At 44.9% G+C, this 25505-nt stretch overlaps 1 protein-coding gene across 2 annotated transcripts in view; it reads left to right on the forward strand.

Annotated features, from left to right (window-relative positions):
* Positions 1–25505, forward strand: part of RAPGEF4 (Rap guanine nucleotide exchange factor 4) — a 295713-nt gene that overhangs the window by 33124 nt on the left and 237084 nt on the right. For both annotated transcript variants that reach the window (XM_040971724.1, XM_040971725.1), the window contains exons 2-3: positions 17852–17994; positions 21033–21121. In XM_040971724.1, coding sequence (XP_040827658.1) covers positions 17852–17994; positions 21033–21121 — 232 coding nt within the window. The remainder of the gene's footprint in view (positions 1–17851; positions 17995–21032; positions 21122–25505) is intronic.

A 25505-nucleotide genomic window follows, 5' to 3' on the forward strand; every position in this document is an offset into this window, starting at 1 on the left:
TGTGTGTTCCCACTGCGGGAACAGTGCCTTCTCCTGTCTGTGTCCTTGCATGATAGAAGGGGTCCTGCACCCCTCCTTTTACAAGGGTACTGATCCAGAGACCCCTCTCACCATCATAACTTGTGGGTTAGGATTTCAGTAGAAGAGTTGATGGAAGAGGATTGCAGGAGTTGGATGCTAACATTCAGACAATAGCAGTGCCATTTCTGAAAAATAAAGCAGGTTTTTGACTTTTAGCTGTCTAGCTTGCTAAACTAATTATTGACTTGAGTGGTTGTAGTTGTGATTTTTAATCCTCAAGCAGTTCTGTCATTAGAAGACAAACCCTCATAATTGTTATTGTAAGAAAGTTTAAATGCTCAGTTTGAACTGTTAGCTAATGTGTACCTACATGGAAGAAACTCTAAACAGTGATGCGAACAATTGTGAACAAAAACAAGCAACCTTCACTGGGAGTTAAATAACAGCTCACGTTCAGTTTCAAAGAAGAATCTGCCAAGGAAAAAACGAAATGATGCCCACCCATCAGAAAGCAATTGCTGAAAGATGAACACTGATGCAAAGGTGTTTGCAATTTGAATTCAGAATATGAAAAGAAGGTAAAAATTTCTTTACAAACGTAATGTATCCAGTGATTAGTGAGTCATTAGCTACTCTGTGTGTTTGTTCAATGACTGCGTGGATAACCAAGCATCCAGTTGTGTGCCAGGCCACCGAGGTGTCAGCTGGAGCTGCACACAGACTGGGGAAACAGGGAGTTTCATTTGCCCATTGAACATTTTGTGCTTCTCATAGTCTGTTCTGGATGTGCAATTCTGTAACCAGGCTCACGAGCCATGCGTCACATACACACACACACACACACACACACACACACACACACACACACACACACACACACACACACACACACTTATCGCACCTGTTCAGTGCCTGGGTTTTCTAGGAAGGGCCAGTACATCACTCCGCGATCCCTTTCTTTGAGGAAAGTACCTGAGGTTGCTTTCATGTGAGCTGTGGACTGTTTCCTGACCTTGGCCCACCTGGAAATGAAATGCTGCTGTGCCCACTTTTACATTGTTTCCTAGAGATTATTCTGTGTGAAAATTTTCTTCCCATAGATGTTCATGGGTTTCTGAAATAAAGCCATATCTGGGCATGTGTAAGCTGATTTGTGATTCACAGAAGGAATCCACTCTGCAAGCAAGTCATCCGGCTAAGATACTGGAGTGACGAACAAATAAAGCTGCAGTAAAAATCATCTGACACCTTTGATGGCTTACACATTTGTTCCTGGAGAACACTGTATTTAGGAAGAAATGGTTCATATGATGTTCAAATTAATGGCCATAATGTAGTATGACTGTCATAGGATCAAGTCACGTTTTGTGTTTTGCTGGGACCGTGTACCCTTCTGTCATTCTCACCCACCCCCGCTGCCACCCACAGAGGAGAAAAGAGAAAGACTGTAGCTCTTACTCATCCACAGCTGGAGATCCTTTGCTCTCCTCCTGTTCCTCCCCCTGTCCTCCTCTGGACCCTCCTGCCCCAGTGCCCAGTGCCCACTGCCCACTGCCATACCCTGCTCTTCCACGAGGGAGGGAGAGAGCCTGAGTGTAAGTAATCACTCCACAGTGTGGGGGGCTGCAAATGGTCAGCAATGCTCTGGGTCCTTGATTTCTGAGAGCGAGAGAGAGAACGAACACAGAGAAGACAGAGAGAGAGAGAGAGAGGAGAGAGAGAACAGAGAAGACAGAGGGAGGGAAGGAGGCGGGTAACAGAGAGAGTGCTCCTTTTGGAACGCAGTCTTATCTGTGCTTGAATGGAGTCTTTGCCCTTGTCTACCAGTTGGATGTGAGAAAGTCAAGAGCTGGGAAAGTTTAGCAACCTGTTCAGAGGAATTCAGCATGGCAGTGGTAGTGCGAAGTGTTAAGTGACGTGACATCACTTCCACCACGTTCTCTTGGCCACAGGCTCCACCTAAATTCATCAGGAGCAAAGATGAGCACCACTTCTTGGTAGAGATAATAACAAGTGCTTGTGGTCATAATGCAGAAATTTTACTTTATATTTTAGAGAGACAACACTTGGGGGTGTTTATTGCCTTTTCAATTGGTAAAATTTCATCCATTATTTGTCATAAATCTTGTCCTCTATTTTCTCCTTCTGGAACTCAATTACACATAGTTTAAACTGTTGGTATTTTCCCATAGACTATTGGGCCTCTGGTCACCAGTCCTAAACTTTCCTTATCCTTTCCTACGCTGAAGTTGGTTCTGTGTTTCTGTGGTTAACTTATCTTTTTTTCCCTCCATGTTCAATCTACTTGTCAGTACGTATGGTGAAGTTTTTCTTTTTCATGTTTGGTATTTTTCCAATTTTATATGTTTATATAAACGGAACAGGCTTCATGTATTTAATATATTTAGGCTTAAGAGCATGATACTTTCCACCCACTCTCCTTTTTTCTCTTTTCTTTGGATGTTTATGATGACATCCTTTCAATTTGCTTAATAACCAGAAGCTTAATCCTTCATGTACAAAATTCAGCAAGCAGAAAGACCACTGTTTCTTGGGAGTAGAGAAGGGCTATGAACAATGATCCAATCTCAAGTCAGTTTCACTCATGTGTAATTAACTTTTTTATTCTATATGTACTAGTTACCACAAACCAGAGGGGAAAATGATATTTGTCTTTTGGGGACAAGATTTTTTTTTTTCAAATTCTTTAGTAGTATTCCATATGTGTTACGTATTTCTTTATCCAGTTAGCCAGTTGGTAGACATTGGGGTTGATGTCATGCCTTAACTATTATAAATGGAGCTGTTACAAAGATGGGGATATTGATAAATCTTTCCCATGTTGACTTTGTTTCCTGTGCAACAATTTCCAGGAGTTGGATGGATGGGTCAAATGGTAGGGCTATTTGCGGATTTCTGAGGAATTTCTGTACTGTCTTCTAAATTGGCTGTACTAGTTTATATGCACAGCAACACTGATTAAGATATCTTTTGCCTCATATCCTTGCCAGCATTTGGTATTTTTAAAATTTTTGTTTGAAAGTCAATTTTAAGATTTCTTTTTAATTGGAAAGGAAGATATACAGAGAGAAGGAGACAAAGATCTTCTGTCTGCTGTTTCACTCCCTAAGTGGCTGCAACAGCTGGAGTTTCTTCTGGGTCTCCCACGTGGGTGCAGGGTCCCAAGGCTTTGGCCCATCCTCTACTGCTTTTTCAGGCCACAAGCAGGGAGCTGGATGGGAAGTGGAACAGCTGGGACATGAAGCGGTGCCCATATGGAATCCCAGTGCATGCAAAGTGAGGACTTTAGCCACTAGGCCACTGCGCTGGACCCTGAATGCCATTCTAATTGGGATTAGATAAAGCCTCTTTGTGGGTTCTATTTGCATTTCCCTGATGATTGTTGATCCTGAGCATTTTGTGTGTGTGCGCGCGCACGCGTTGGCCATTTGTTTTTGACTCTTTGAAAAATGTCTGTATCCTTAATTCCCATTCCATTTCTTAGTTGGATTGCTTATTTGGATATATTGAGTTTCTGTTTATCTTAAACATTTATTTCTTTATTTGAAAGTATTATACAGAGAAAAAAGGAGAGTCAGAGATCCATCTGCTGGCTCACTTCCTGAAGGGCCCCAGCGGCTGAAGCTTAGCCAATCTAAAGTCAAGAGCCAGGAGCCAGGGGTTTTTTAGGGATCTTCCATACGAATGCAGGGGTTCAGGCACTTGAATCATCTTCCACTGCTTTCCCAGGCATATTAGCAGGAAGCTGGACTGTTGCAAGTGGAGCAGCTGGAACTCAAACTGGTGCCCATATGGAATGCCAGTGCCACAGGTCACAGCGTCAGCCTCTGCAGTCTCTTGAGCGCCATAGATATTCTGGGTAGTAATCCTTTATCAGGTGTATAGCTTGACAGTATTTTCTTCCATTCTGTTGATAACCTCTTTGTTGCGTTTTCCCTTTTCTGGCAGAGACTTCTTAGCTTGATTTAATCCCTTTTGTCTATTTTTGCTTTTATTGCTTGTGCTTCAAGAAGTCTTTGTGCCACCGTCTGCAGTGTTTCCCCTGTTTTGTCCTAATAATTTGATTGTTTCAGGTCTTAAGTTGAGTTCCTTGATCCGTTGTGAGTTGATGTTTGAATAGGGTGTAAGGTATGGTTCTTGTTTCATTCTACTGTGTGTGGAGACACAATTTTCTCAATCCCATTTGTCGACTCTTCAGGGATTGATTTTAGCTCATGTGTAAAAGATTCGTTGGATTATTTTCTGTGGTTTCCAACCTATTCCATTGATCCACATGTCTGTTTTTGTGCCAAAACCAAGCTGTTTTAATTATGACTGCCCAGTATGTGTTGAAATCTGGTATTATGATGCCTCCAGCTTTGTTTTTATTGTTTAAGATTGCCTTATCTATTCGTTGTTTCTTGTGTTTCCATATAAATCTTCAGATTATTTTCTTGTAGCTCTAAGAAGAATGTCCATAGTACTTCGATTAAAATCACATTGAATCTGTAAATTGCACTGAGTGATATGTACATTTTGATATTAATTCATCCCATCTATGAGCCTGGAAGATTTACCCATTGTGTGTGTGTGTGTGTGTTCTATTTCTTTTCCTAATGTTTTGTATTTTTCTTTGTGGAGCTCTTTCACATCCTTGGTTGATTCCAAAGTTTTAATTTTTTTTTTTTTTGCAGCTATTGTGATGGGTCTGATCTCACAAGTTCTTTCTCAGCCATTTGTTTCTTTTTGATTTGTATCCACTTAACTCCTGGCATTCTCCCTCTATTCATTGTTATGCCATCTCTTACACTTTCAAGCATATCATTATAATTGTTTTAAAATCGTTGGTATTCTCAGTATCTCTGTCCCCTCTGTATCTGTTTATATTGATTGCTCTGTGTGTGTGGTTATGGATCTCTGAGATACAGAGATTAATTGATTCCTGTTTGTGTTTGACATTGTACGTGCTATGATATGAAGTCTGGATTTTGTTTTTATTTCTTCTTTAAGAAACCTTATTTTCATAGACAATTGACTAGTCATGTGAGAGCAGGTCCAGGTCTTGGGTGAGCAGAACACTCCTGTGATCTTAGTGGCTTGTCCGGGGGATCGTGAGCCTTTTCCTCAGAGCTGCTGGATCTCTGGGCGTGGTGAGGCTGCCAGACCTCACTTTGCTTCCCAATCTCCGGGATCTGGTATCTGCGAGGCCACGCCAGGAGTGCTGGCCTGCACAGATGCAGCTAACGACGCATGTGCTATGGAGTCAGCTCTTCGGACAATTTTCCTTTTCTCTGGCTTTCTACAGGTGCATCCCAGCCAGCTCAGAATCCTCTCTTTTTTTCCTCAACTTATTATTTAATATATTGAGATAACATACTTTTAATTTACCCTAGAGTGAAAGCTTCATGCTTCCCTGAATACGGAGTTCAAGAAATAAAGTAAAAAGGCCATCGTTGAGCAGAACAGGCAAGGGCTACAGACACCTCGCCTTGCTTGAATTCTAATTGCTGCTTCTCCAGCTTAGTTGCATTGCATGCTCTGTTTGCAACTCTTCCTCCTTGCTTGTGCTCCAGGAAAATGTTGTCAGACAAAGTGAGGCTACTGTATGGATTACCACTTGTGTTTTCTTCTTTCTGGATCACAGTTATATGCTGTTTGTTGCCAGTTCTGAAAACAGTTCGTTTGTGTATTTTGTTCCATTTATAATAGTTTACTGCTTGAGGATTAGTAGGGCACCACTTCTCTGAAATGGCCAGGAATGGGAGTTCTTTTACTTTCATAGGGATATAATAGAATTTTTCTAAATTGAAAGAACTGCCTTATGGAGTGAGCATTGGGGTATAGAGGGAATTCTTTATCCCATACTGAAATGCCAGTTTGTGTTCCAGCTACTCTGCTTCTGGTCCAGTCCCTCTTGATGTACCTGGGAAGCAGCAGATGATGGCTGAAGTACTTGAATTCCTGCCACCCAGCAGGGAGACTTGAACGGGAGTTCCTAGATCCTGACTTCACCTCAACCCAATCCAAGCTGCAGTAACAGCCATCTGGGCAGTGAACCAGCAGTTGGAATCACTCTATCTCTGTCACATTGCTTTTCAAATAAGTCAATCTTAAAAGAATTGTTATCTTAAAAGTGTCATAGATTACTATTTTACAGAGTGCCTAGTGATAAATCTGGAGCATCAAGTATTGATATTAGTGAACCAAGGCACCTGCAGGATTTTCTTTGACTTTTGACTAATTTGTGAAGCTCAATAACAGGTTCATGCACTGATGAACTCTAGCTTAGCATCCTTGCCCACTTAATTCTATGGATTCTGTAAGTTGTTTCCTACAGAGACTGCAGAAGTAGAATATCAGTATCAGGGGCTGACAGATATTTGAAAAGGCAATAAGATATAAGGGGTATTCCATGAATAGATGGAAGTCACACAAATAAAGAACTAAAAATCTCTGGCATTTATGTTTACATAATTAACACCTAAATTACTTCTTTCTTAAAGCCAGAGATATCTATTCAGCTGATCCAGTATGAGAAAGTCTTATTCAGATCTTTTCTGCTAAAATTTTGTTTCTGTTTGTTGCTACTGGTGGGTGCGTATTCTATGCCTCAGGTTATTGTTGTCTTGGACAACTTTCTACCACTATAATAAAATGCCTGGGGTGGACTACTTTATGAAGATGAGAGGTTTATTTTAGCTCACAGTTCTGTAGCCTCAAGTTCCAAACAGCAGGACCCAGGCTTTGGAGAGGGCCTTCTGTGGCTGTATTGCATCATGCTGGGAACAATCCGCCTGGGCTCTTTTGCTCTTGATGTAAACCCACCAGGATTCAGTCATGAGGCTCCACCCTAATATTCTCATCTACTGTGATTACTTTCCAAAGATCCCCATCTCCCAAACATATAGATTGAGTTTCTACTCTCCTAACATTGTTAACCTAAGACTTTGAGTAAATTTTTGTATGTGGTCAGGGTGAGGGGAGTGGGAGCAAACCAGACTGAAACTATAGCAGATGGGGTGAATATCAGGTAGGAATTCACTGTTTGAGACAAAGTTCCGCTCTCCCCTCTTCTCCCGCCTTCTCTCTCTTTTCATGGGTCTCCTACTTCTTTCTTTTTAGTAGAGACGGCTAAGGAAAGATTGTCAGAACTTTTTCTACTCAAAAGCTTTTGTTCTGTAACCTTTGTGACCAGGGCCCTTCATGGCCTCTCCTAATATCCTAATATTTAGTTGAGATAGTGGCAGTTTTTTTTTTTTTTTTAACATTCACCTCCAGATTGAGTGTGGTACTAAGCAATGTGGAACTATTTCTGAGAGGTTCTGCTTACCATGACAAAAATTACAGGGAGTGGGGGTGGGGGGTATTGGGAGATACGGGGTGGGAGGTGGGGCATCATCAGCTCAGAGCTGTTCAGAAAGCACACAAAGGAACATCAATTGAATTGTCCCAAGGGCCATTTGAAATTTTAAGATGTCAGATGAAATCAATGTTTAACCTGATGCTAGTCAAGTTAGTATTGCATGTGGTAAGTGATGCCAGAACTTTGCTTTTGTGTGTGTTTGGCATCCAGTAAGCATCCCAGTTTGGCATTGAGTGGTGACTGCATTGTGGAGAGCCTGTGCCCTGCCTGATGATTTGGTTTTGACTCTCAATGTTCAAATACAGACAGAGAAAACTTGTGAAAATGGTCTGTTGAAGTGAACAAGGCCGGGTTTTGATTAGGTATTGCATTTTGTCTTTTTTTTTAAATAATTTTTTATAATGATTACATGGTGGATCAGGGTGGGAAGGATTGAGGTTTAGGGAAAATTGGGCGACCTCATAGCTTCCAAATTTGCTATTTCTTCTTGTTGTTTCTGGGGGAACAGGAGAGACAAAGGGGGAAACCACTCATGACTTTGCACACATCCCAGAACCCATGGATGGGGAACGACAACCTCATATCAACCCCGAGTCTCAATGTGTACATATTCTGAGGGTTCTGCCAAGTGGTTTGGGTAGTTCTGAAATCTTGATTTCACCGATCCGAGCATGATGTCACCCTCCCGATGTCCATTGGTTCCATTCACCGAGATTTTTTGCTGTTATTGTTTGTTTGGTGTTCTTGTCTAGTTAGTTCTGTTCTTCTGCTACAGCACCAAATGAGCTGCCATATTCTCCTTTTACAACAGAGCCTGTGTCCACTGCTCCACCTTTTTCATTAAGTGGGACATATTTGTGAAGGCGAGTCCAAGTACCCAGGCCAGGCGTCCCAAACATTGCTGGATCCCCCATCCCTGGGGTTCATGAACCCAACATCCACCTCATAGACAGGCCCTAGGCCCTGGGCTAGGCGATATGAGTCTTACCAGACCCCCCAGCCCTGGGGCTCATGAACCTTAGACCCACAAAAAGGCAGGCCCTAGGACCTGGGCCAGGCAACCCAAGCTCCACCAACTCCCCCTTCCCCAGAGCTCAGGAAACAGGCTCCCACTATGCAGGTGGACCCCAGGATCTGAACCAAGCTACCTGAGCCTTGTCAGATCCCCTGGCCCTGGGATTCACTAACCCAACCCCCAACTGAGCCCAGACTGGCATGACTTGCCTCACCTCAGTGTCCGCAGTCTTATTGCACAGCCTGGCTTAGTCTAGTCTGCGCCCTCTGCCAGCTCCTACTGGTAGGTGCTGTAACCTATCCCCACCAATCTGATTGCTGTCCTGGTCCTAATGTGAACTGGCTGGTGTTGCAGCCTGATCTGGCTTCTTGCACTCACCTGCAGGAATAGCATCCCAATGAAGGAGTTTCCTAAGCTGCTTCATCGAATCTCCTCCCAGTGGTAATTCTCGCACACACCAGTGGGTTGTGGGCCCAGGTTGACTCTGTCTACCCCCAGATCTGGCAAGAACAGTGGCCTTGCTCAACCAGACACATCCATTCTGGTTCTTGTTGGTTGTTGCAGCCTAGCGATACCTGGTCCGTGACTAGACACAGCTTTCACGTAGTTCAGTGAGAGTCAAGAACTAGCCTGGCCTGTTCTACACCCAACCTGGCTCTCCTGAGTACCAGTAGGGGCTGGAATCTAGCCTAATCTGACATTCCACAGTCCCAGTGCATACCTGTGCCGGTGCAGGTTATAGCCATGTCCAGTCAAGCCTGCTGCCCCCAGTCCTACTCTTGTCTTCACCAGTGGGATCCCCAACTCAGTTGGGGTGCCCCCACTTAGCTCCCTAGGAAGACCTGATCCCATCTGCAATTCTTGTGTGAGCCAGCAGAGATTGCAGTTCCACAGGGGTGAGCTCACATTGCCCCCACAGATTCTGCTATCAGACCCACTTCTTTCACTCTTTTTCTCCCCTCCAAACCAATTTTCTGTCAGTTTCCTATTTACATACACATGTTGTGGACTTGTCTATGGACGTCCCTCAGCTGTAGTTCCTCACCTGGGCATAAAAACCACAGGTCATCTCTCACTGCCACCTGTGAGATTCTGTCATTCCCTGGTAAATCAAGACCCTTCAAACTGTGAAGGTGTACCACCAGGTAGCCCAAGGGTCTTCACCCAGCGCCTTTGGTTGAGCCCTTTGCCGGGGACCCACATGATCTGGGCTACAGGCACCAGTGGGGATAAAAACAAAAAACCCCAAAACTTCCAGGGTGGGGTGGTCCCTGATGCCTGCTGAGCATCCCTTCCCTGCAGGGAGCCAGTGTGCTTAGCTGTACACCTGCACAGGTTAGAAAAGCCGCCAAGCAGGGGGTCCTGAAGGCCCCCTGCAAGCACCCTTCCCCCAAGAGAGCCACGCAGCCCAGCTGGGATATTGCATTTTTGAAAAAGACTTATTTGCTTATTTGAAAGGTAGAAAGAGAGAGAGAGAGAGTGAGACAGACAATAAATATCTTATTTCCATTGATTCCACAAATGCCCACAATGGCTGAGGCTGAGATAGGCCTAAACCAAGAGCCTGAAACTCCATCCACGTCTCCTACATGGATGGCAGTGGTTCAGTAACTTGGACCATCGTTTACCGCTTTCTCAGGTACATTAGCAGGGAGCCAGATTGGAAGTGAAGCAGTTACAGGTAGTGGCTTCACCTACTGATTGAGTTTTGCATTTCATTGTAATAAGAGTCACAACTCTGGGAATCTGGTGAAAAAGATTTCCCTCTGTTTCCGCACAAGTGCAGGGGTAGGCATGATGTGAACATTAGCTGGGCTGATCTTGCCCTCTATCTCATTGTGAGGGTTTGTTTTTTTTTTTGTTTTTTGGACTCTACACAGCTCTGGGCCTAAAGCTGGTGTCTCTCAATGTCTTAGAAGGCAGATGGCAGAGTAGTTGTCCGAGAGGAGCATGTGTCCCGTCTTGCTCTACTCAAGGCCAAAATGGTGGCCTGCAGTGACTTCTGATAACAGCTGTCTTATCTCCAGTATGATCTGGAAAGGGGCATTTACCTCTTGATTCCTCTGTAAAGACAGAAACAGGAACAGGCAGGATTCCCAAACAGCTGTCAGATGCCCAGCTCCCTGCTGGCTCACCTGCAGGCTGGATTTTGCAAGGGTTGTGTAGGTCTTGGGTGATCAAGCTCTGTGAGAATAAACAGTAATGATTACCCCAAAAATCTCAGATCCTGTCACTGGATGTTTCTGAATGTCACCATGAACACAGGCTGATTCAAGAGCCTTCACCAAGAGAGATTTAGGGCAATTGGTTGAAGGGAGTGTGGGTGGGTAAGGAACTCGCAGGGAGATGTCAGGAGAGCAGGCCCCCAGGGAGGAGGCCCATGGGCTTATACCCACAATTTTGAACTAAATGACCAAACAGTGGTGATGCTGCAGTCAGAGAAATGAGAAAGAAGAGCTCATGAAGTCTTAGATTGTCGCTCCAGAAATGACATATTTTTTCTTTTGGATTTCTTTCCCTTCTTTGTTTCTGATTGTAATTTGCTTCTTTCATTTTTCACCTTGATCATTGTGTGGATACATGTCTCCATCACCTGAGTGTTTGTTTACCTCGAGATTCTACAGCAGCATTTGCAGATGGAATGAATGAATTTTCAACTCCTTCCTGGATTTTGTTGACACTGTTGGGAAAACATGTAATTAGGAAAGAGTATAAACATTTCCATATTCTAAGTGGTTAATAATCGTATAATTAAAATGATAGCATGGTAAAGTGGCAAACATCTTGAGTTTCAAAGACCTTTGATACATCTATGGCATCGCTGGCATTATAAATACACATGGCTTCAGAATACTGATAGTCTTGCAGCTTCTGTGCCAAATGGTTATGAGTGTAAGATGGGGACCAAGAAACGCCTGCTTCATCTAACAGGGCTAGGATCATCAGCATTCTCAGCAGGTGTCAAACCCTTAGAAAAGTTGGTAGTGTAACAGAAGGACTAAGATTTGGTAGTGCTTAAGATCTTGCTTTTTTTTTTTTAAGATTTATTTTTATTATTTTTTTTATTGGAAAGGCGGATATACAGAGAGGAGAGACAGAGAGGAAGATCTTCCGTCCAATGATTCACTCCCCAAGTGAGTGCAACGGCTGATACTATGCCGAGCCGAAGCCAGGAGCCTCTTCCGGGTCTCCCACACAGGTGCAGGGTCCCAAAGCTTTGGGCCGTCCTCAACTGCTTTCCCGGGCCACAGGCAGGGAGCTGGAAGGGAAGTGGGGCTGCTGGGATAGAACTGGCGCCCATATGGGATCCTGGGCGTGCAAGGAGAGGACCTTTAACCACTGCGCCACTGCACCGGGCCCATGATCTTGCTGTTTTTACAGAGCGGGTGTCTAGAAAATCTACAAAGGGTACGTGTATTCTACTGTCCAAGCACTTTGTGTTTTAATTTTTATTTGTCCTCATAATGCCTGCTCCTGCATTTGTGAGGAAATAGAGGAAAATCTTTTCCACCAGTTTTCTAGTTTTGCAACTCTTATTACAGTGAAATGCAAAACCAATCAGCAGGTGAAGCCACACCAGCAACTGTTGTTAAGTTATTTGAAAGAGAGGGAGAGAGAGAGTCTTGTATCTGCTGATCCACTCTCCAAATGGCTTCAATGGCTGGGCCATGCCAAAGCTAGAAGGTTGGAGCTTCATTTTTGTTTTCCACATGGTTGCAGGTGTTCATTGCTTTCAGTATATATTTCTTTCACGAGGCCAATGATAAAAGGATGATAACTTTGAGGCTACTACCACTGTGCGTGGCTTTGTAAGTTGTGAAGCTCATGAGCATCATATTTTGACAATTCCTCATTAGGGGTGGGGATAGCTCAGCAAATGGAACACAGGTTGCCATGTCAGGTTAGTGCCTGTGTCAGTTGTTAATGAGGTACCCAGTGTCCTGGAACACATTGCTCATCTCAGAGGACATCTGAATATCAAACATGGCCGTGAGGTCGTTAAGGACACGAGGACTCCTCTGCTGTCATGGGTGACAGTGCAGTGAGATGTAGCAGCTGGTGGCTGTTTCTGGGCTGAGCTGTTTGGTGGTACTTAAGGATGGGCTGTGGGGAGGGGCAACTGGGCAAAGTAACTCCCCTGCCCCTTTACTTTGTTGCCTGCCTCTTGCACCCACAGGGCTGAGTGCTGGGGTGTTGGCACCCATTGTGACAGAATGTTTCAGGCAGTGGCAAGAGTTGGCATTAAAGGAGTCTACTCAGCTGACTGATGGGTGAGCTCTCTGCACACCAAATATTCACTCTCATGTGGCCAAATAGTGCAGGTCAGCCAATGGTCAGGGGCCGATGCTCTAGCTGATTTTATGGTTTTTGCATTATTTTTTTGTCCACACAATGTTGTTATTCTGCACTCTGGTTAACCCAGAAACTGATCAATTAGTCTCTAATTGGGTTAATTAATCCCAATTTGAATGAATGGAAATTTAAGAACCCGGGGACTGGCATTGCACTGCAGCAGATTTAGCCGTTGCTTGTGAGTTCACATCCGGCATCAGAGGTCTGTTTCCAATCCTGGCTGCTCCAGTTCCAGTAGTTCCCATCAAGCTCCCTTGCTAGCTCACCTACTTATGCACTTCCTGGCTGAAGCCTGGCCCAGCCATCTCTGTTGCAGCCATTTGGGGAGTGGACCAGTGGATGGAAGATGTTTCTCTCTCACTCTTTCAAATGAGTGTATGCTTATCATTGTACTTCGAGGAAAAGCAGTGGAATTTACTGAGTGGATGAATGCAGTGAGTGTGCACTTATGAAGAGATATGCTTGGTGAATGGAATCTTCTCTAATCTTCATAGATTTTGATCATTTCTATTGCAAAGTTATGTTTTGTTGGTTTGAATATTAGAAGCATGTGGAACACATCCTTTTGAAGATAATAAACACATTCTAATAAAATGCTCTGCTTACTGACATTATTTATTATTATAATTTAAGCAGCATTTAATTTTTAAAAAATGTCATCAGAAATACTTTAGTATGAGCCTTTGGCTAACTTAGAAAAGTTAATCTAGACTGTGTGAAGTTCAAAGTTTTTGATGACTGTCTCATTTAATGTGTGAAGTAACAGGTTTTCATTGACTAAAATTCATCTTAGATGAACTGGTGAATAATGAGGAGAAGAAAAATAAAATAGAACAGGAATACATAGGAATTTATTGGTTTCTCACAAACGAAACCTCCTCCCCACCAAAAGAAATGAAATGTAAGGGAATGGAGGAATATATGAGTGCAGGTGTCTTAATGTGCTCTAGCTGCTGTAACACAATACTGGAGACGGAGTGACTTGGCAACAGCGGGGAGTTGTCTCTTAGAGCTCCAGGGAGTGGGAAGACCAAGGTCAAGCGGCTGACAGATTTGGTGCCAGTGAGGGCTTACGTGGCAGGAGAGAGATAACTAGTCCTTGAACCTTTTCATCTCATTTTTTGGGTCCCTGACCTCATGACTTCCTGATGGCCCTGCTCTTAACACAGCTTCTTGGGGGTGAGGATTTCGACACAGGCATCTCAAAAGGAGGGAGCAAGAGTTTTTCAGATCATAGCAGGAGCATCTGCAAGAAAGCAGCAATGACATGTGTAAAACATGAATTAGTACACTAATGGGATTGCCTGCTCAAAGAAAATTCTATTAATTGAATTTCAAAGAACAGAGGCAATTTTGAAATTTTACAAAGGAAGCAAAAATTAAGCTGGGCCCAACGGCGGATAGTAAGTGCAAGAAAATCATGTTTTGTCTGTCTGTTTTCTAGTCTGTGCAATCCATTGTGACAAACTTGGTTGGAAGCAGCAAAAAAAAAAAAAAAAAAAAAAAGTCCAGGAGCGCCCTGTGCTGTGTTCCTTCCTGGAGCTTGGAACCTCTCCAGGGCTTTGGTGTCTTGGCAGAATTCAGTGTCTTGCGTTGTATGGCTGAGGTCTCTGTGTTCTTGCTGGTTGTCAGCTAGAGGCCGCCTACATTCCTGGCCCCGTGGCCCCATCATGGTTCCTCATGAAGCACAGCAGTTTCCTTCCTTAAGGCCAGCTGAAGAATCTTGCAGTGTTTCTACTGTTTAGAATGTGTTTATGTATTTATCCACTTGAAAAGCAGAGCTATGGTGAGAGGGAGAAACAGAGTTGGGGCTGGGGGTGGGGAAATACAGAATTTCTGTCTGCTGGTTCACTCAACAGATGGCTGCAATCAGGAGCCTAGAACTCCATTCAGTCTCCCATGTGAGTAGCAGCCCCCAACTACTTGGGCCATTTTCCACTGCCTTCCCAGGTACATTGGCACAGAGCTGGAGTGGAGACAGAGGAGCCAGGGCTTAAAAATGGTGCTCATATGGGATGCCAGTACCAAGCAGTGGCTTGATCTGTTAAACCACAATGCCTCTCCCATTCCACCCTGTTAAAGAATTCATTTGATTGGGTCTGGTATGATGGCTCAGTGGCTGAAATTCTTGTCTTACACACCCTGGGATCCCATAGGGGTGTTGGTTTGTGTACTGGCTGCTCTATTTTCTATCCAGCTCCCTGCCTGAGGCCTGGGAAAGCAATCAAAGACAGCCCAAAGCCTTGGGACCTTGACCCACATGGGAGACTCAGAAGAAGCTCCTGGCTCCTGCCTGCTGTTATGAATAGTGCTGCCATGGCCATGGAAGTGTGAGGGTCGCCTGACTGTAATTTTCTTGTGCGGTTGCTTGATCAGTGGTGTGAAACACCTCTAAACTCTTTGCCACAGTGATTGCTCCATGTTCCATGTGCAAAGCACATTCCAGTTTCTCCACTTGTCATTTTTAAAAATAGCTATCCAGGCAGATGCGAGGTGATACTGTAGCGTAGTTTAATTTACACTTTTTTAATGATTTGTGGCAGTGAGCACCTTTTCATCTACCTAGTGGCCATCTTTGGTGAAATGTCTGATCAGGTCCTTTGGTCTTTCATTTTAGGCTTTTAATGGTCTTTCTTTCTTTTTTTCTTACCATTCAGTTGTAGAAATTGTAAGTATTCCTTTGATGATTGTTGTGTAAACATGTTTTAAAAATAATTTTTTTTTCTTACAAAGTGTTTTAAGAATGGGCCATAGGCATTAGATGCCAGGATAAGGAAAAATCACTTCCCTGTGTCTGGAGTTAGTGCTTGGGAACCAGCTGCATGTGGGTATTAAGGGAGCGGAAAGGAGCCTAGAGTGAGCTATAATTGGAGAAATTGCGTCATCACTTTGATGCATTGCACGAACCTCCTAACCAGTCTCTTGGCTGCTAGTCTTGCCCGTCTCCCATCTGCCTCTACTCAAAGTCAAGGTGATCTTTCCAAAAGCACACATCCAATCATGCTTAAAATACTTCTGCTGACGATTAGGCAAAAGGCCAGATCTCTCGCCTTCTGGCATAGGACTGCCAGGCCCTGAGCTTCAGTAGTGTGTGCAGCCTGTGCCCCCATTCATCTTCAATAGACACAGTGGAAGCAGGGGTTTGGGGGAGGATGGATAGGAGAGACACTGGCAGGTGGAATTCCTTTGGATGTGACAAGGATGAGTGTCCTAGTTTGTTTTGTCCTGTAGTAGCAGAGTACTAGAGACTGAATGAATTATAGAGTAGAGATTTACTTCTCCCAGTTGGAAAATCCAAGACTCGGCCACTGGCGTTTGGGTCTCCAAAATGGTTTATCCTTCATGATGTCATCTGACCATGGCCCAGGTCCCTTGAACAGCTGGCACATCTTGTTCTGACTTGTGAGTGAGGCTGTGGGACGACCTTCACTCCATCTCAGTAATGCTACATGTGCAGGTTTATTTGTTGCTTCCAGGAAGTCTTTTGTGGGTTGTGTATTGTCTTCCACCTGTGGCTACAGAGTGTGATATGCATTATTGAATTCTTTATTGACTTTTCAGATACCAAATGGGGTTGTTTAAAGCAACAGACATTTATCCTCCCATAGTTTAAGAGGCCAGAGTCTTGAAGTTGAGGTGTGGGCAGGGCCATGGTTTTTCTGAAGGCTCCGGGGAAGGCAACTTCCTTGCCCCTTTCACTCCTAAGGCTTACCAGTGGTCCTTGGCACTTCCTGTTGGTAAACACCTCACTGCCATCTCTGTCTCCACCTTCACGTGGCTGTCTTCTCTGCCTTCTCCTCTTATGAGGGCATAGGGATTGGATCAGGGCCCACCCCAACCTGGTATGACTTACATTTATTGATTATATTTCAAAATAAGGTCATGCAAAGGTACGGGCTATCAGGTCTTACTTGGAGATATATATCTCACTTGGGGATACAGTTCAATCCACAGCATGCATCAAGTTGCGATCAAAGATAAGAGATGTACATAGACTGTGCCCCATCTCTCCTGGGTCTCACCTGAGAAGTGACTTGCCCTAGTTTTGTTTATTCCCCACTGCCTCCAGAAGAACTCCAACAGAGGCTAGTAGATTTGGGGAACGGAAGGATGCATAGGTTTTTTTTGTGGACCTTGCCTCTCTCTCTCACTTCCTTACCCAGTCTGCTTTCTTTGACATCAGTGTGTGCTGGGGCAGGCATGAGGTGGGATGATCTCTCTGTGATGGCAAACATTTATTAGGGAATAGCACCAGGATCCTACAGAGCTTACTGAAGAAATGAACCTAGAAAGTTGCTCAAATCGATGAAAGAGAAGCATTTTATATATAATCTGTAAAGTTGTCCTATTTGGGTTAGATTCTTTGGCTCATCTAAATCCAAAGATGACCAAGTGGTGGTCAACAGACTGGCTCCGTTTTATCATTTATTTGTGTGTGTGTGTGTGTGTGTGTGTGTGTGTGTGTGTGTGTGTGTGTGTGAGATGCAATATGTAGGAATGGGAGCGAACATCTACCTATCTACTTTCCTTGAACAACTGAAAGCTCTGACGACACCTGTGCGCTAACATTTTTACAGAAAATCAGTGAAAAGGAAGAGTTGTCAAGACCATTGCCTGCTTGGCTGTGATCTCTGCTTTTTGCCTTGGAGCTACAATCCCTGAAGCCAATAGCTCCCTTCTCATGTGCCTACGTGACTTCAGCATGGTTTTCTTCATGTAGAGATTTTTTTTTCTCTTAACATTCTCCCCTCTACATTGCTTTGCCCTCTGTAGCATTCCTGTTTATGACCTCAAGTTTTGGTAAAATCTGAATTTGCCTGTGTAGGATCATAACCTGGTATGTTTGGTGAATTAAACATTATCCAAATGATTTCCAAACTGCATGACTCTGAGGTTGTCTCCTTCAACTGCCATGTGCTGCAGCAGTGATATAAGATGAATAGTTAACAATAATTGGAGTATGTGGATAAGTATTGCTAATGCTGAAGTCAGAGGAGTTGCATAAATTGGAGTGTAATTAGAGCAATGTCTATTGGCCCATTTTCAAGTATACCCTTCCTGAGCACACTGTATGTTTTCTATGATTTCTCCCTGTGTAGACCATTGGAACGATCCAGCGAAGATGTGGACATAATCTTCACACGGCTAAAAGAAGTTAAAGCTTTTGAGAAATTCCATCCAAACCTCCTTCATCAGATTTGTCTTTGTGGTTACTATGAGAACCTGGAAAAAGGAATAACATGTAAGAATTGCAACTGCAGTGATGTGTTTTCCTGTGGGGTTTGCTCTCTTGTGGCTGTCCGTCGGGGATAGGTGGCCAGAGGAAAATGTTTAAGCTTCAGCCAAAGGTATTCACTGGACATGTGGCTTCACGTAGGTGTTTTCTTCACTCCACTGTTCACGGAATATCAGTGGGGCAGCCCACCTTCCAGATGGAGCTGAAGAGATGCGCTGATTCACATCTTCTGCTCTGTCTTTCAGCATTCAAATCACTTTCCTATGAAATAAATAATCAGTAGACTTAAAGAGGAAATGCCTCCTAACTAATGCTGGTTATGTTTAAAATGAGTCTCCATAATCTTATAAATCCAAATGTGCGGAAGGGGCAAAGAGGGCAGAATGTTAGGATGACAGCTACATTTTTTTAATGGGATGCTTCTCCATCTCTTGGGATCTTCATGCTGCAGTGACAGAAAATCCTCATCCAAACTGCTTGAAGAAAAAAAAAAGTCACTCCTGTATAAGAAGGCCTGAGCTGAAATGACTTCAGAGTCAGTTGATATAGTGACTAAGTGAAATGATCAAGGTCCTTGTGCCTCCTGAAATGAAAAATACATATACATGTATTTCCTGAGGCATTAGCTTTGTCCCCAGCAGCTCTAAGACAGCCATAGCAGAGCAATTCATGCTCACACAAAAACGCTCTGTTGAGGGTGCATTCTTGCCATTCTTACATTTCCTTCTCCAAAGTCTTGTGGCTGACTTCTTGTATTACCTCATTGGGCAGAACAGCATCACATGCTCCTGCCTAAGCCAATCACTGACATGGAAAATTGGATCCTTATGGTTGGTCTCAACCAATCAGGGTCAGCCCAGTGAAGCTAGGGGAGGGACTCCCAGGCCTGAGTTCCTGGCTTTGCACATGAGGGGGACACTTGTATGATTTGGGTTCACCTAGAGGAACACAGAAGTCTTGGAGTGGGAAAGAAAGAGGTCTGCCACCCCACTCTTGTAGGAAATCTTGAAAAACAACAAAATAAAGCTTAGCTACAACCCCCTGGTGGAGAGATCATTGTTAACATTCTGTGTGGATCTTTCAAGATGTTTTCCCATGTGTATGCATACACAAACACAGTTACATGTCAATAAAATATCATACCTACCATTTTCTAGCCAACACATCTTTTTTCTTCCTGATATTAGAAGGAAAAAAAATCAGCCTCATTCTTTTGAGGCTAAGACTTCATTTTCTGCTTTCTAGGGCCATCTTTCAAAGAAAACATTTGCTGTTCTGTGATAATGTCTCTAAGGAGTTGATCATAGACAAAGTTCTCACTCTTAAAGTGAGTCCCTTACATAAGCTTGGAGCAGCAATGCTGGGTAGGCCAGCTGTAAGCTCCTCTGGTCCATCATGAGCACAGCATTGTGTGTGGTTCTTTGCCTTTCCCGGGCATGCTCCAGTAGAAGTGCTGAGCACTTGTCCTCATGAGCTGGGGCTCCCAGGAGCTTGTGCTGTTGCATGAACACCAGGTGCCAGAGTTCAGCTGGTTGTCCTCTGTCCTTTCATTGAGTCCCTTGACTTCTGACTCTAACTCTGCAAAGAATTTAAAACTAGTAGGTTATTCCCTTTGGTTATGGATCCTAATTGTTTACTTGAAAGGCAGAGTGACAGAAGGAGAGGGATAGAGTGATCTTTCATCCACTTGTTCGTTCTCCAAGTGTCCATAACAGCTGTGACTGAGCCCGGTGGAAGCCAGGAGCCAAGAAATCCACTCGAGTCTCACACGTGGGTGGCAGGGATCCAAGCACTTTGAGTAATGACTACTACCTTCCCTGACATTCTGATAATAGGATATGGGTGTCCTAAGTGGCTGCCTAACCTGCTGTATGCATCACATACTTAAAAGTACATCTAAAGCAATTGAAAAAAGGCCCATTTTCAAGGACAATTGCTTTTAATGAGATTTTAAGTTTCAGAATTATTCTCCACAGGCTGGCCTTCTTTTAGGTGTATTGATTTATTTGTTTATCTAAAAGGCAGAGCAACAGAGAGAAGAGGGTGGTTTCTCCTGCCTGCTGGCTCACCCCCCAAATGGCTGCAACAACCAGGTCAAAGCCAGGCCAAAAGTGGGAGCCCTAAACCCCACCCTGGTCCCCCACAGAGGTGGGAGAGGCCCAAACACGTGGGCTACTTTCTGTTTCCTCCCCAGAGTATTACAAGAAGCTCAATTGGAATCAGGGCAGCTGGACTTATATAACAATGTTCTGATATGGGATTCCGGCTTAGCAGGTGGACACTTCCCTTGCCGCACCACAGTGCTGGCCCCCAAAGTCTGGCCTTAAGTTATAGGAATTGGGTTCGACCTAAATATCTAAATATTTCCTTTCTTCACAAACTTAAGCAAAATTGAGTTCAGAAATTTCTGAAAGGATCATTTATAAATGCCTGAAAACAGTGAATGTATAAAGCAAACAAGAATGGACAATGATCATATGCAGTTAAAAAGTTTTAATAAAAAGAATATTTTTTACAAGCATTCATTGATTGACTTGGAAGGAGCCATGCTGTTTGGTAAAACGTGTTTCCCTTCCACACAGGTTTGAAGCATTTGAGATGTGGTCTGGTGTTCTGTTGAGTGAGATAACCTTGTTGAGGTGTAGTCAGTCTCGAATAATAATTTCCCAAGAATCACAATGCCATGAAGTGTGCTTAAAATAAATTACACAGAACATCAGTCAATTCTTCTTAAATTCAAAGGCTCCTATGGCATTCAGGATTATCATTTAAGTGAAAATACGAAAATATGTACAGCTCTGTAAATACAACAGATTTCTGTTTAATAGAATTCCACTTCACTGCATGTTGAATTAAATAGGATGCAGTTTTGTTGATAGATGAGGGAACGGTAAACATGAAATATTCTTGAGGGAATAGATGGGGGTGGGTGGTGAGCTCAGCAGAGAGCAAGTCATGTTTATAACAACCAGTGGAAAAACTACCAAGTCATACAGTGGAACAAAGTTATGGTTGAAACATTTACATTGCTGTTTGTTTTCCAGTGTTTCGCCAGGGTGATATTGGAACAAATTGGTATGCTGTCTTGACAGGGTCTTTGGATGTCAAAGTGTCTGAGACCAGCAGTCACCAGGTAATCTATTTTAAGTAAGAGTTACTAAGAGAAATGCTTTATCCTCATGTGTTTTGTACCATGAAAATGACAGTTTCGGGTCAACTTCTTCCCCATAATGAGCTCAGTGGTGTTCGCTAAAGTCATTTATTAGGTTACTCAACAAATCTATGTGCTGAGTGTCTTTTCTGATTTGAGAATGGGATTGCATGGGAGAAAAAGAACTACAAGAAGATACTACAGTCCAGGATTGTGTGTAAGATGATGTTTCTGACCCCAGTTCATGGTGTGAAAGAGACTTAGAACGTACATCTAAATTTGGGATTTAAATTGTGTGGGGACCTGTGTGAAAGATGCTAAGTTGACTGTTGCAGGTGGCTGAGCTTCGTCCTGTGCCAAGGTACCTGAAAGAGGGAGAGGATATGCCAGCTCTGCCTGCTCTGGCCTTGCAGCTAGTGGGCAAACCATGGTGACTCTGCTTCTCAAGTGAGCAGAGGAAATGGCAGGTAGAGACTGGGGACAGGGAGGAAGGAAAGGGTTGTGAGGAGCTGGAAGTTCAACACCTGTGGGGCGGGCATCCAGTGGACTGGACCGGCTGGAGTATGAAGGCTGGGAGATGAGGCAGATTTTCCATCTGTGCAAGCCATCTTCATGGCATCTCAGGGAAACTTGTTAGGTTTTAGGCCTTCAGCAAGGAGGAGTCTACCTTATGCAAAGTGTGTTCATTGTAACATCTAAAAAAGATCTTCACAGTAACATTTAGTTTTGCATTTGGTTGAGCCAGAGTCTGACCCACCACGTACCTAATGGACAGTGCAGGGATGGGGTTGTAGGCTTAAGGTGACGAGCGAGGAAGCATCCGGAAGCCTTTCCTCCAGAGACCAGAAATGGTCATGGCTGTTTGCCTCGGGTCACACTGTGCTCCGGCCCTTGTGCAGTGACAGAGGGGACCTTTTGACCTTCATGTTCTGTTGACAACTGAATGGAGAACGTCGCTCAGGAGGCCTAGATCTCCCAAGGCTGTGAAGTAGGACATCCTGACATCCTGGTGGTGGACATTGCAAGACAACCCCCCCCCCCCCCACTTCCCGCCCGCCAATCCCCAGAACAAGTAGATCCAGCGAGTGGGTGGATAAAGAAAAAATATCAGACGCTGGAAGAACTGAAGAAGGGAGCCAAGGGATGACAACACACAGTCAAGCCTTTAAAAGAGGGAGGCCAAGTTTTCTTGTCCTTTAGTTCATCCTTGTGCTGCGTGGCCGACTTATGCAAGCGACCAATTCCCAAACTTGGGCTGCAGGTTCAGCAGCCAGCACATGCACTGCAGCCTTCCCTGGCCAGAACAGAGCCAGGAGTGGTGATGGCGTCTGGCCTCGGAACGCCCCCTGCAGGCTGCTGTGCGCTCTGCACTTTCCCAGCGCCTTCTGCCTGGTTGCTCAGCACTGACAGTTCTCACTGTGCAGGTGCCACCTGGAAGGATGTGGGGAGAAAGGCACAGCAGTGAGGGGCAGTGACTCTGGGCTCTAACCTGCCTCTTACATTCCTGCTGTCAGCTGAGGTGCCTGTGCCTCGGCCTCTCCGAACCCACCTGGCAGGTGCTGGTTCCACCTGCTTGCTGGGCTCCATGCACTGCCTCTTTGCAGGTTCTTCATGGGCCTGGGCACTCCAGGCTGAGGATGTCAGACACCTCCACTGACCATGTCTTACTCACACACCCCGATTGGGGCCTTCCCTCTTAGGAAGACCCCATTGAACGTGTGATCCTAACTCACGGGTGGTGGCGTAGGCAACTCCAAGCGCCAACATGTGGAGCCATGGAGCCAGAAGCCCTCTATGACTTCCTTAGCTTGTCCATGCTTCTGCGGGGCTGTTCTAAGACTTGCTCTAAATGTGTGTGACTGTCTGCCTGAACTGCTTGCGAGGGGCACCAGTTCCCGAGCCCCTGTGCTGCATCCGGGGGTGGGGGGACAGCGTGAGTGGTGGGTTCTTCTTGGCTTCCTGGATGCCCGACACTCAATGGAGGAAAGCCATGGGCGGCACGTTAAGGATCGATACTAAAACCCAGACTCCAGTGAGTCGTCTTGTCCACTCCAGGCCCTGTCCTGGGAGGGGGAGGTCTCCCCGCGCCCCTACTGCCTGTGAGCTCTGGCTGTCAGAGGGGAGCAGCAGTCAGCAGCCGTGAGGAAACTGTAGCCTGTTGCTATCCCACCCCGGTGGCTTCCTCTTGGCTATCGATGTGGCCCATGTTTGATACCTGGTCCAAGCAGGGGCTGGCACGACTGCTGTCCTTCCTTTCATGTCCTCAGACCCTTGTCAGCGTGGGCCAGATCTGCACCCTGCTTCTGCCTCCTTGCTCTCGCAGTGGCCTGCGTCCCAAGTGCACCGACTAGGGGAGAAAGACCCTGTAGGGGAGGCAGACCGTGTGCCACCTTTGAGAGCCTCCCTGAGGGATGGGCTACATGGCCTTCACTTGATTTTTTTTTTTTTTTACTTGAAAGGACGAGGAGGAGGAGAAAGAGGTGGAGGAGGAGAAGGAGAGAGAGAGAGAGCGAGCGAGCGCAATCTTCTATCCATTCCCCCAAGTGGCAAGTGGCTGCAATGGCCAAGACTAAGCCAGTTGAAGCTAGCAGCCTGGAATCCCACCTGGGTCTCCCATGTGTGGGAGGCACTCAGGCCATCCTTTGCTGTTTTCTCAGATGTATCAGCAGGAGCTAGGTTGGAAGCAGAACACCCATGAATTGAACCAGCACTCCTATGGGATGCCAGCTTTGCATGTAGCAATGTAATTCACTGTGCTGCAATGCCAATCCCTAATTTATTTATGTATTTGAAAGACAGAAGTCTCTTATTCATATACACACAAACATACACTCACACACACAATATGTATGTGTACTTCCATTGGTTAGTTTGTGTCCCCAAATGCCTGTGATTGTGTGAGCTGGGGCAGACCAAAGCCAGGAAGTCTATTAGATGAGCATCAGGGACCCATGCCCCCGAGCCATCGCTGGCTGCCTCTCAGGAACGTTAGCAGGAAGATGGATCTTAGGTGGAGGTGGGACTCTGATAGGGGACGTGGGCGCCCCCAGCGGTGGCTTAAGGAGGCACCACTTCACCGGCCACCTTCACTTCTGTTGCTGCCTTGAGACCCTGTCCGTCCTTATGATTCTGGGAACTGCGTAGACCCTGTGTTCCCATGAGTTGACAGACAGCAAGAGGCTTGCACATCCTGGCAAATAGCTCTGTCAATTATATTTGTTTTCCTGCTCCATCAAATAAACCCTCGCTTAGCTGCATTCTTACCACTGGTAGAGTTGTCACTGCCATCTCTCCCGGCGTCTCACGCACCTTGCCCTGTCCATTCTTGGTGTTGTGTCAGGAGACAGAACATCCAGCAAGGGGGCCCGCCCCCATGGCACTTCCCAGCCTGGCTCTCCTGTTCCTGTCAGTTTCCATCTGGTAGCTCTGATCCTACTGAGGTTAATCCTGCCACTGCCCTGGGGAAACTGGGCCCACCCCCAGCTGTTAACCCAGCCAGGGCACAGGTGCCCGCCAGGCTCTGCACAGCTGAACTCCTGTGCACGCCACCTGCTCCTATCGTGGGCGGTGTGTTTAGCTTAAGGGGGCAAAAAGGCATGTTATATTCCTGATAGAATAGATTAAAAAAAAGCTACGGGTATCTTTTTGTTATTAGAATGTTAATGGATTTAGGCTTACAAGTGGATGTTGGTTTATACAGAATAAATAAGATTTAAAGTGCCACCTGGGAGCCAGTGGCACTCAGCTTTCTCTGCATGTGTGTTTTTGAGAGCCAGGGGTCTGCTTTTCCCTGCACGTTTTACAGACAAGGCATTTTTTTGCTGTGATCCTAGAATATCCAGGGACCTCAGAAAGTTTGTAAAAAGGGTGGAGCTACAAGATGCTTATCTTGGGAGAGAATGTAGGTATTTTCCATGAACCTTGTGAAGACTGTCTTGTGAGATTTTAATGGAGTCTTTATATCAACACAGACTGAACTGTTCCTGGTCATGTGGCAGGAAACTTTTCTGAGGTTTGCTGACAAAGTACAGGTGAACCTGAAACGCGGAGGGCCGGGGGGTTTCTTCATGTCCTCGGACCTCTGCATCTTTGGAGCAGGAGCTTACTTAGGCTGCTGCTCGCACCGGATTCAGCACAAAGTGGTACAATTTAGGGCTTGTTTGACACTCTGTCCAACACTTAGATGGCGGTGGGCGAGCGTAGTTGGGCTGTCTGCAGAATGAAGTTACTTAGCTCCTACCTTTGGTGAGTTAATTTACATAAAGCACGTAGTACAAAGCCTGGGATCTAGTAAGAGTCCTGTGCTTTTTCTTTTTAAATTTTATTTTTATATTCTTTGCATAGTTGATTAGGGCACAAAGGGTCA

Source organism: Ochotona curzoniae, unplaced genomic scaffold (assembly GCF_017591425.1).
Source record: "Ochotona curzoniae isolate NIBS_2020 unplaced genomic scaffold, NIBS_Ocur_1.0 contig_2210, whole genome shotgun sequence".
Lineage (NCBI taxonomy): Eukaryota > Metazoa > Chordata > Mammalia > Lagomorpha > Ochotonidae > Ochotona > Ochotona curzoniae.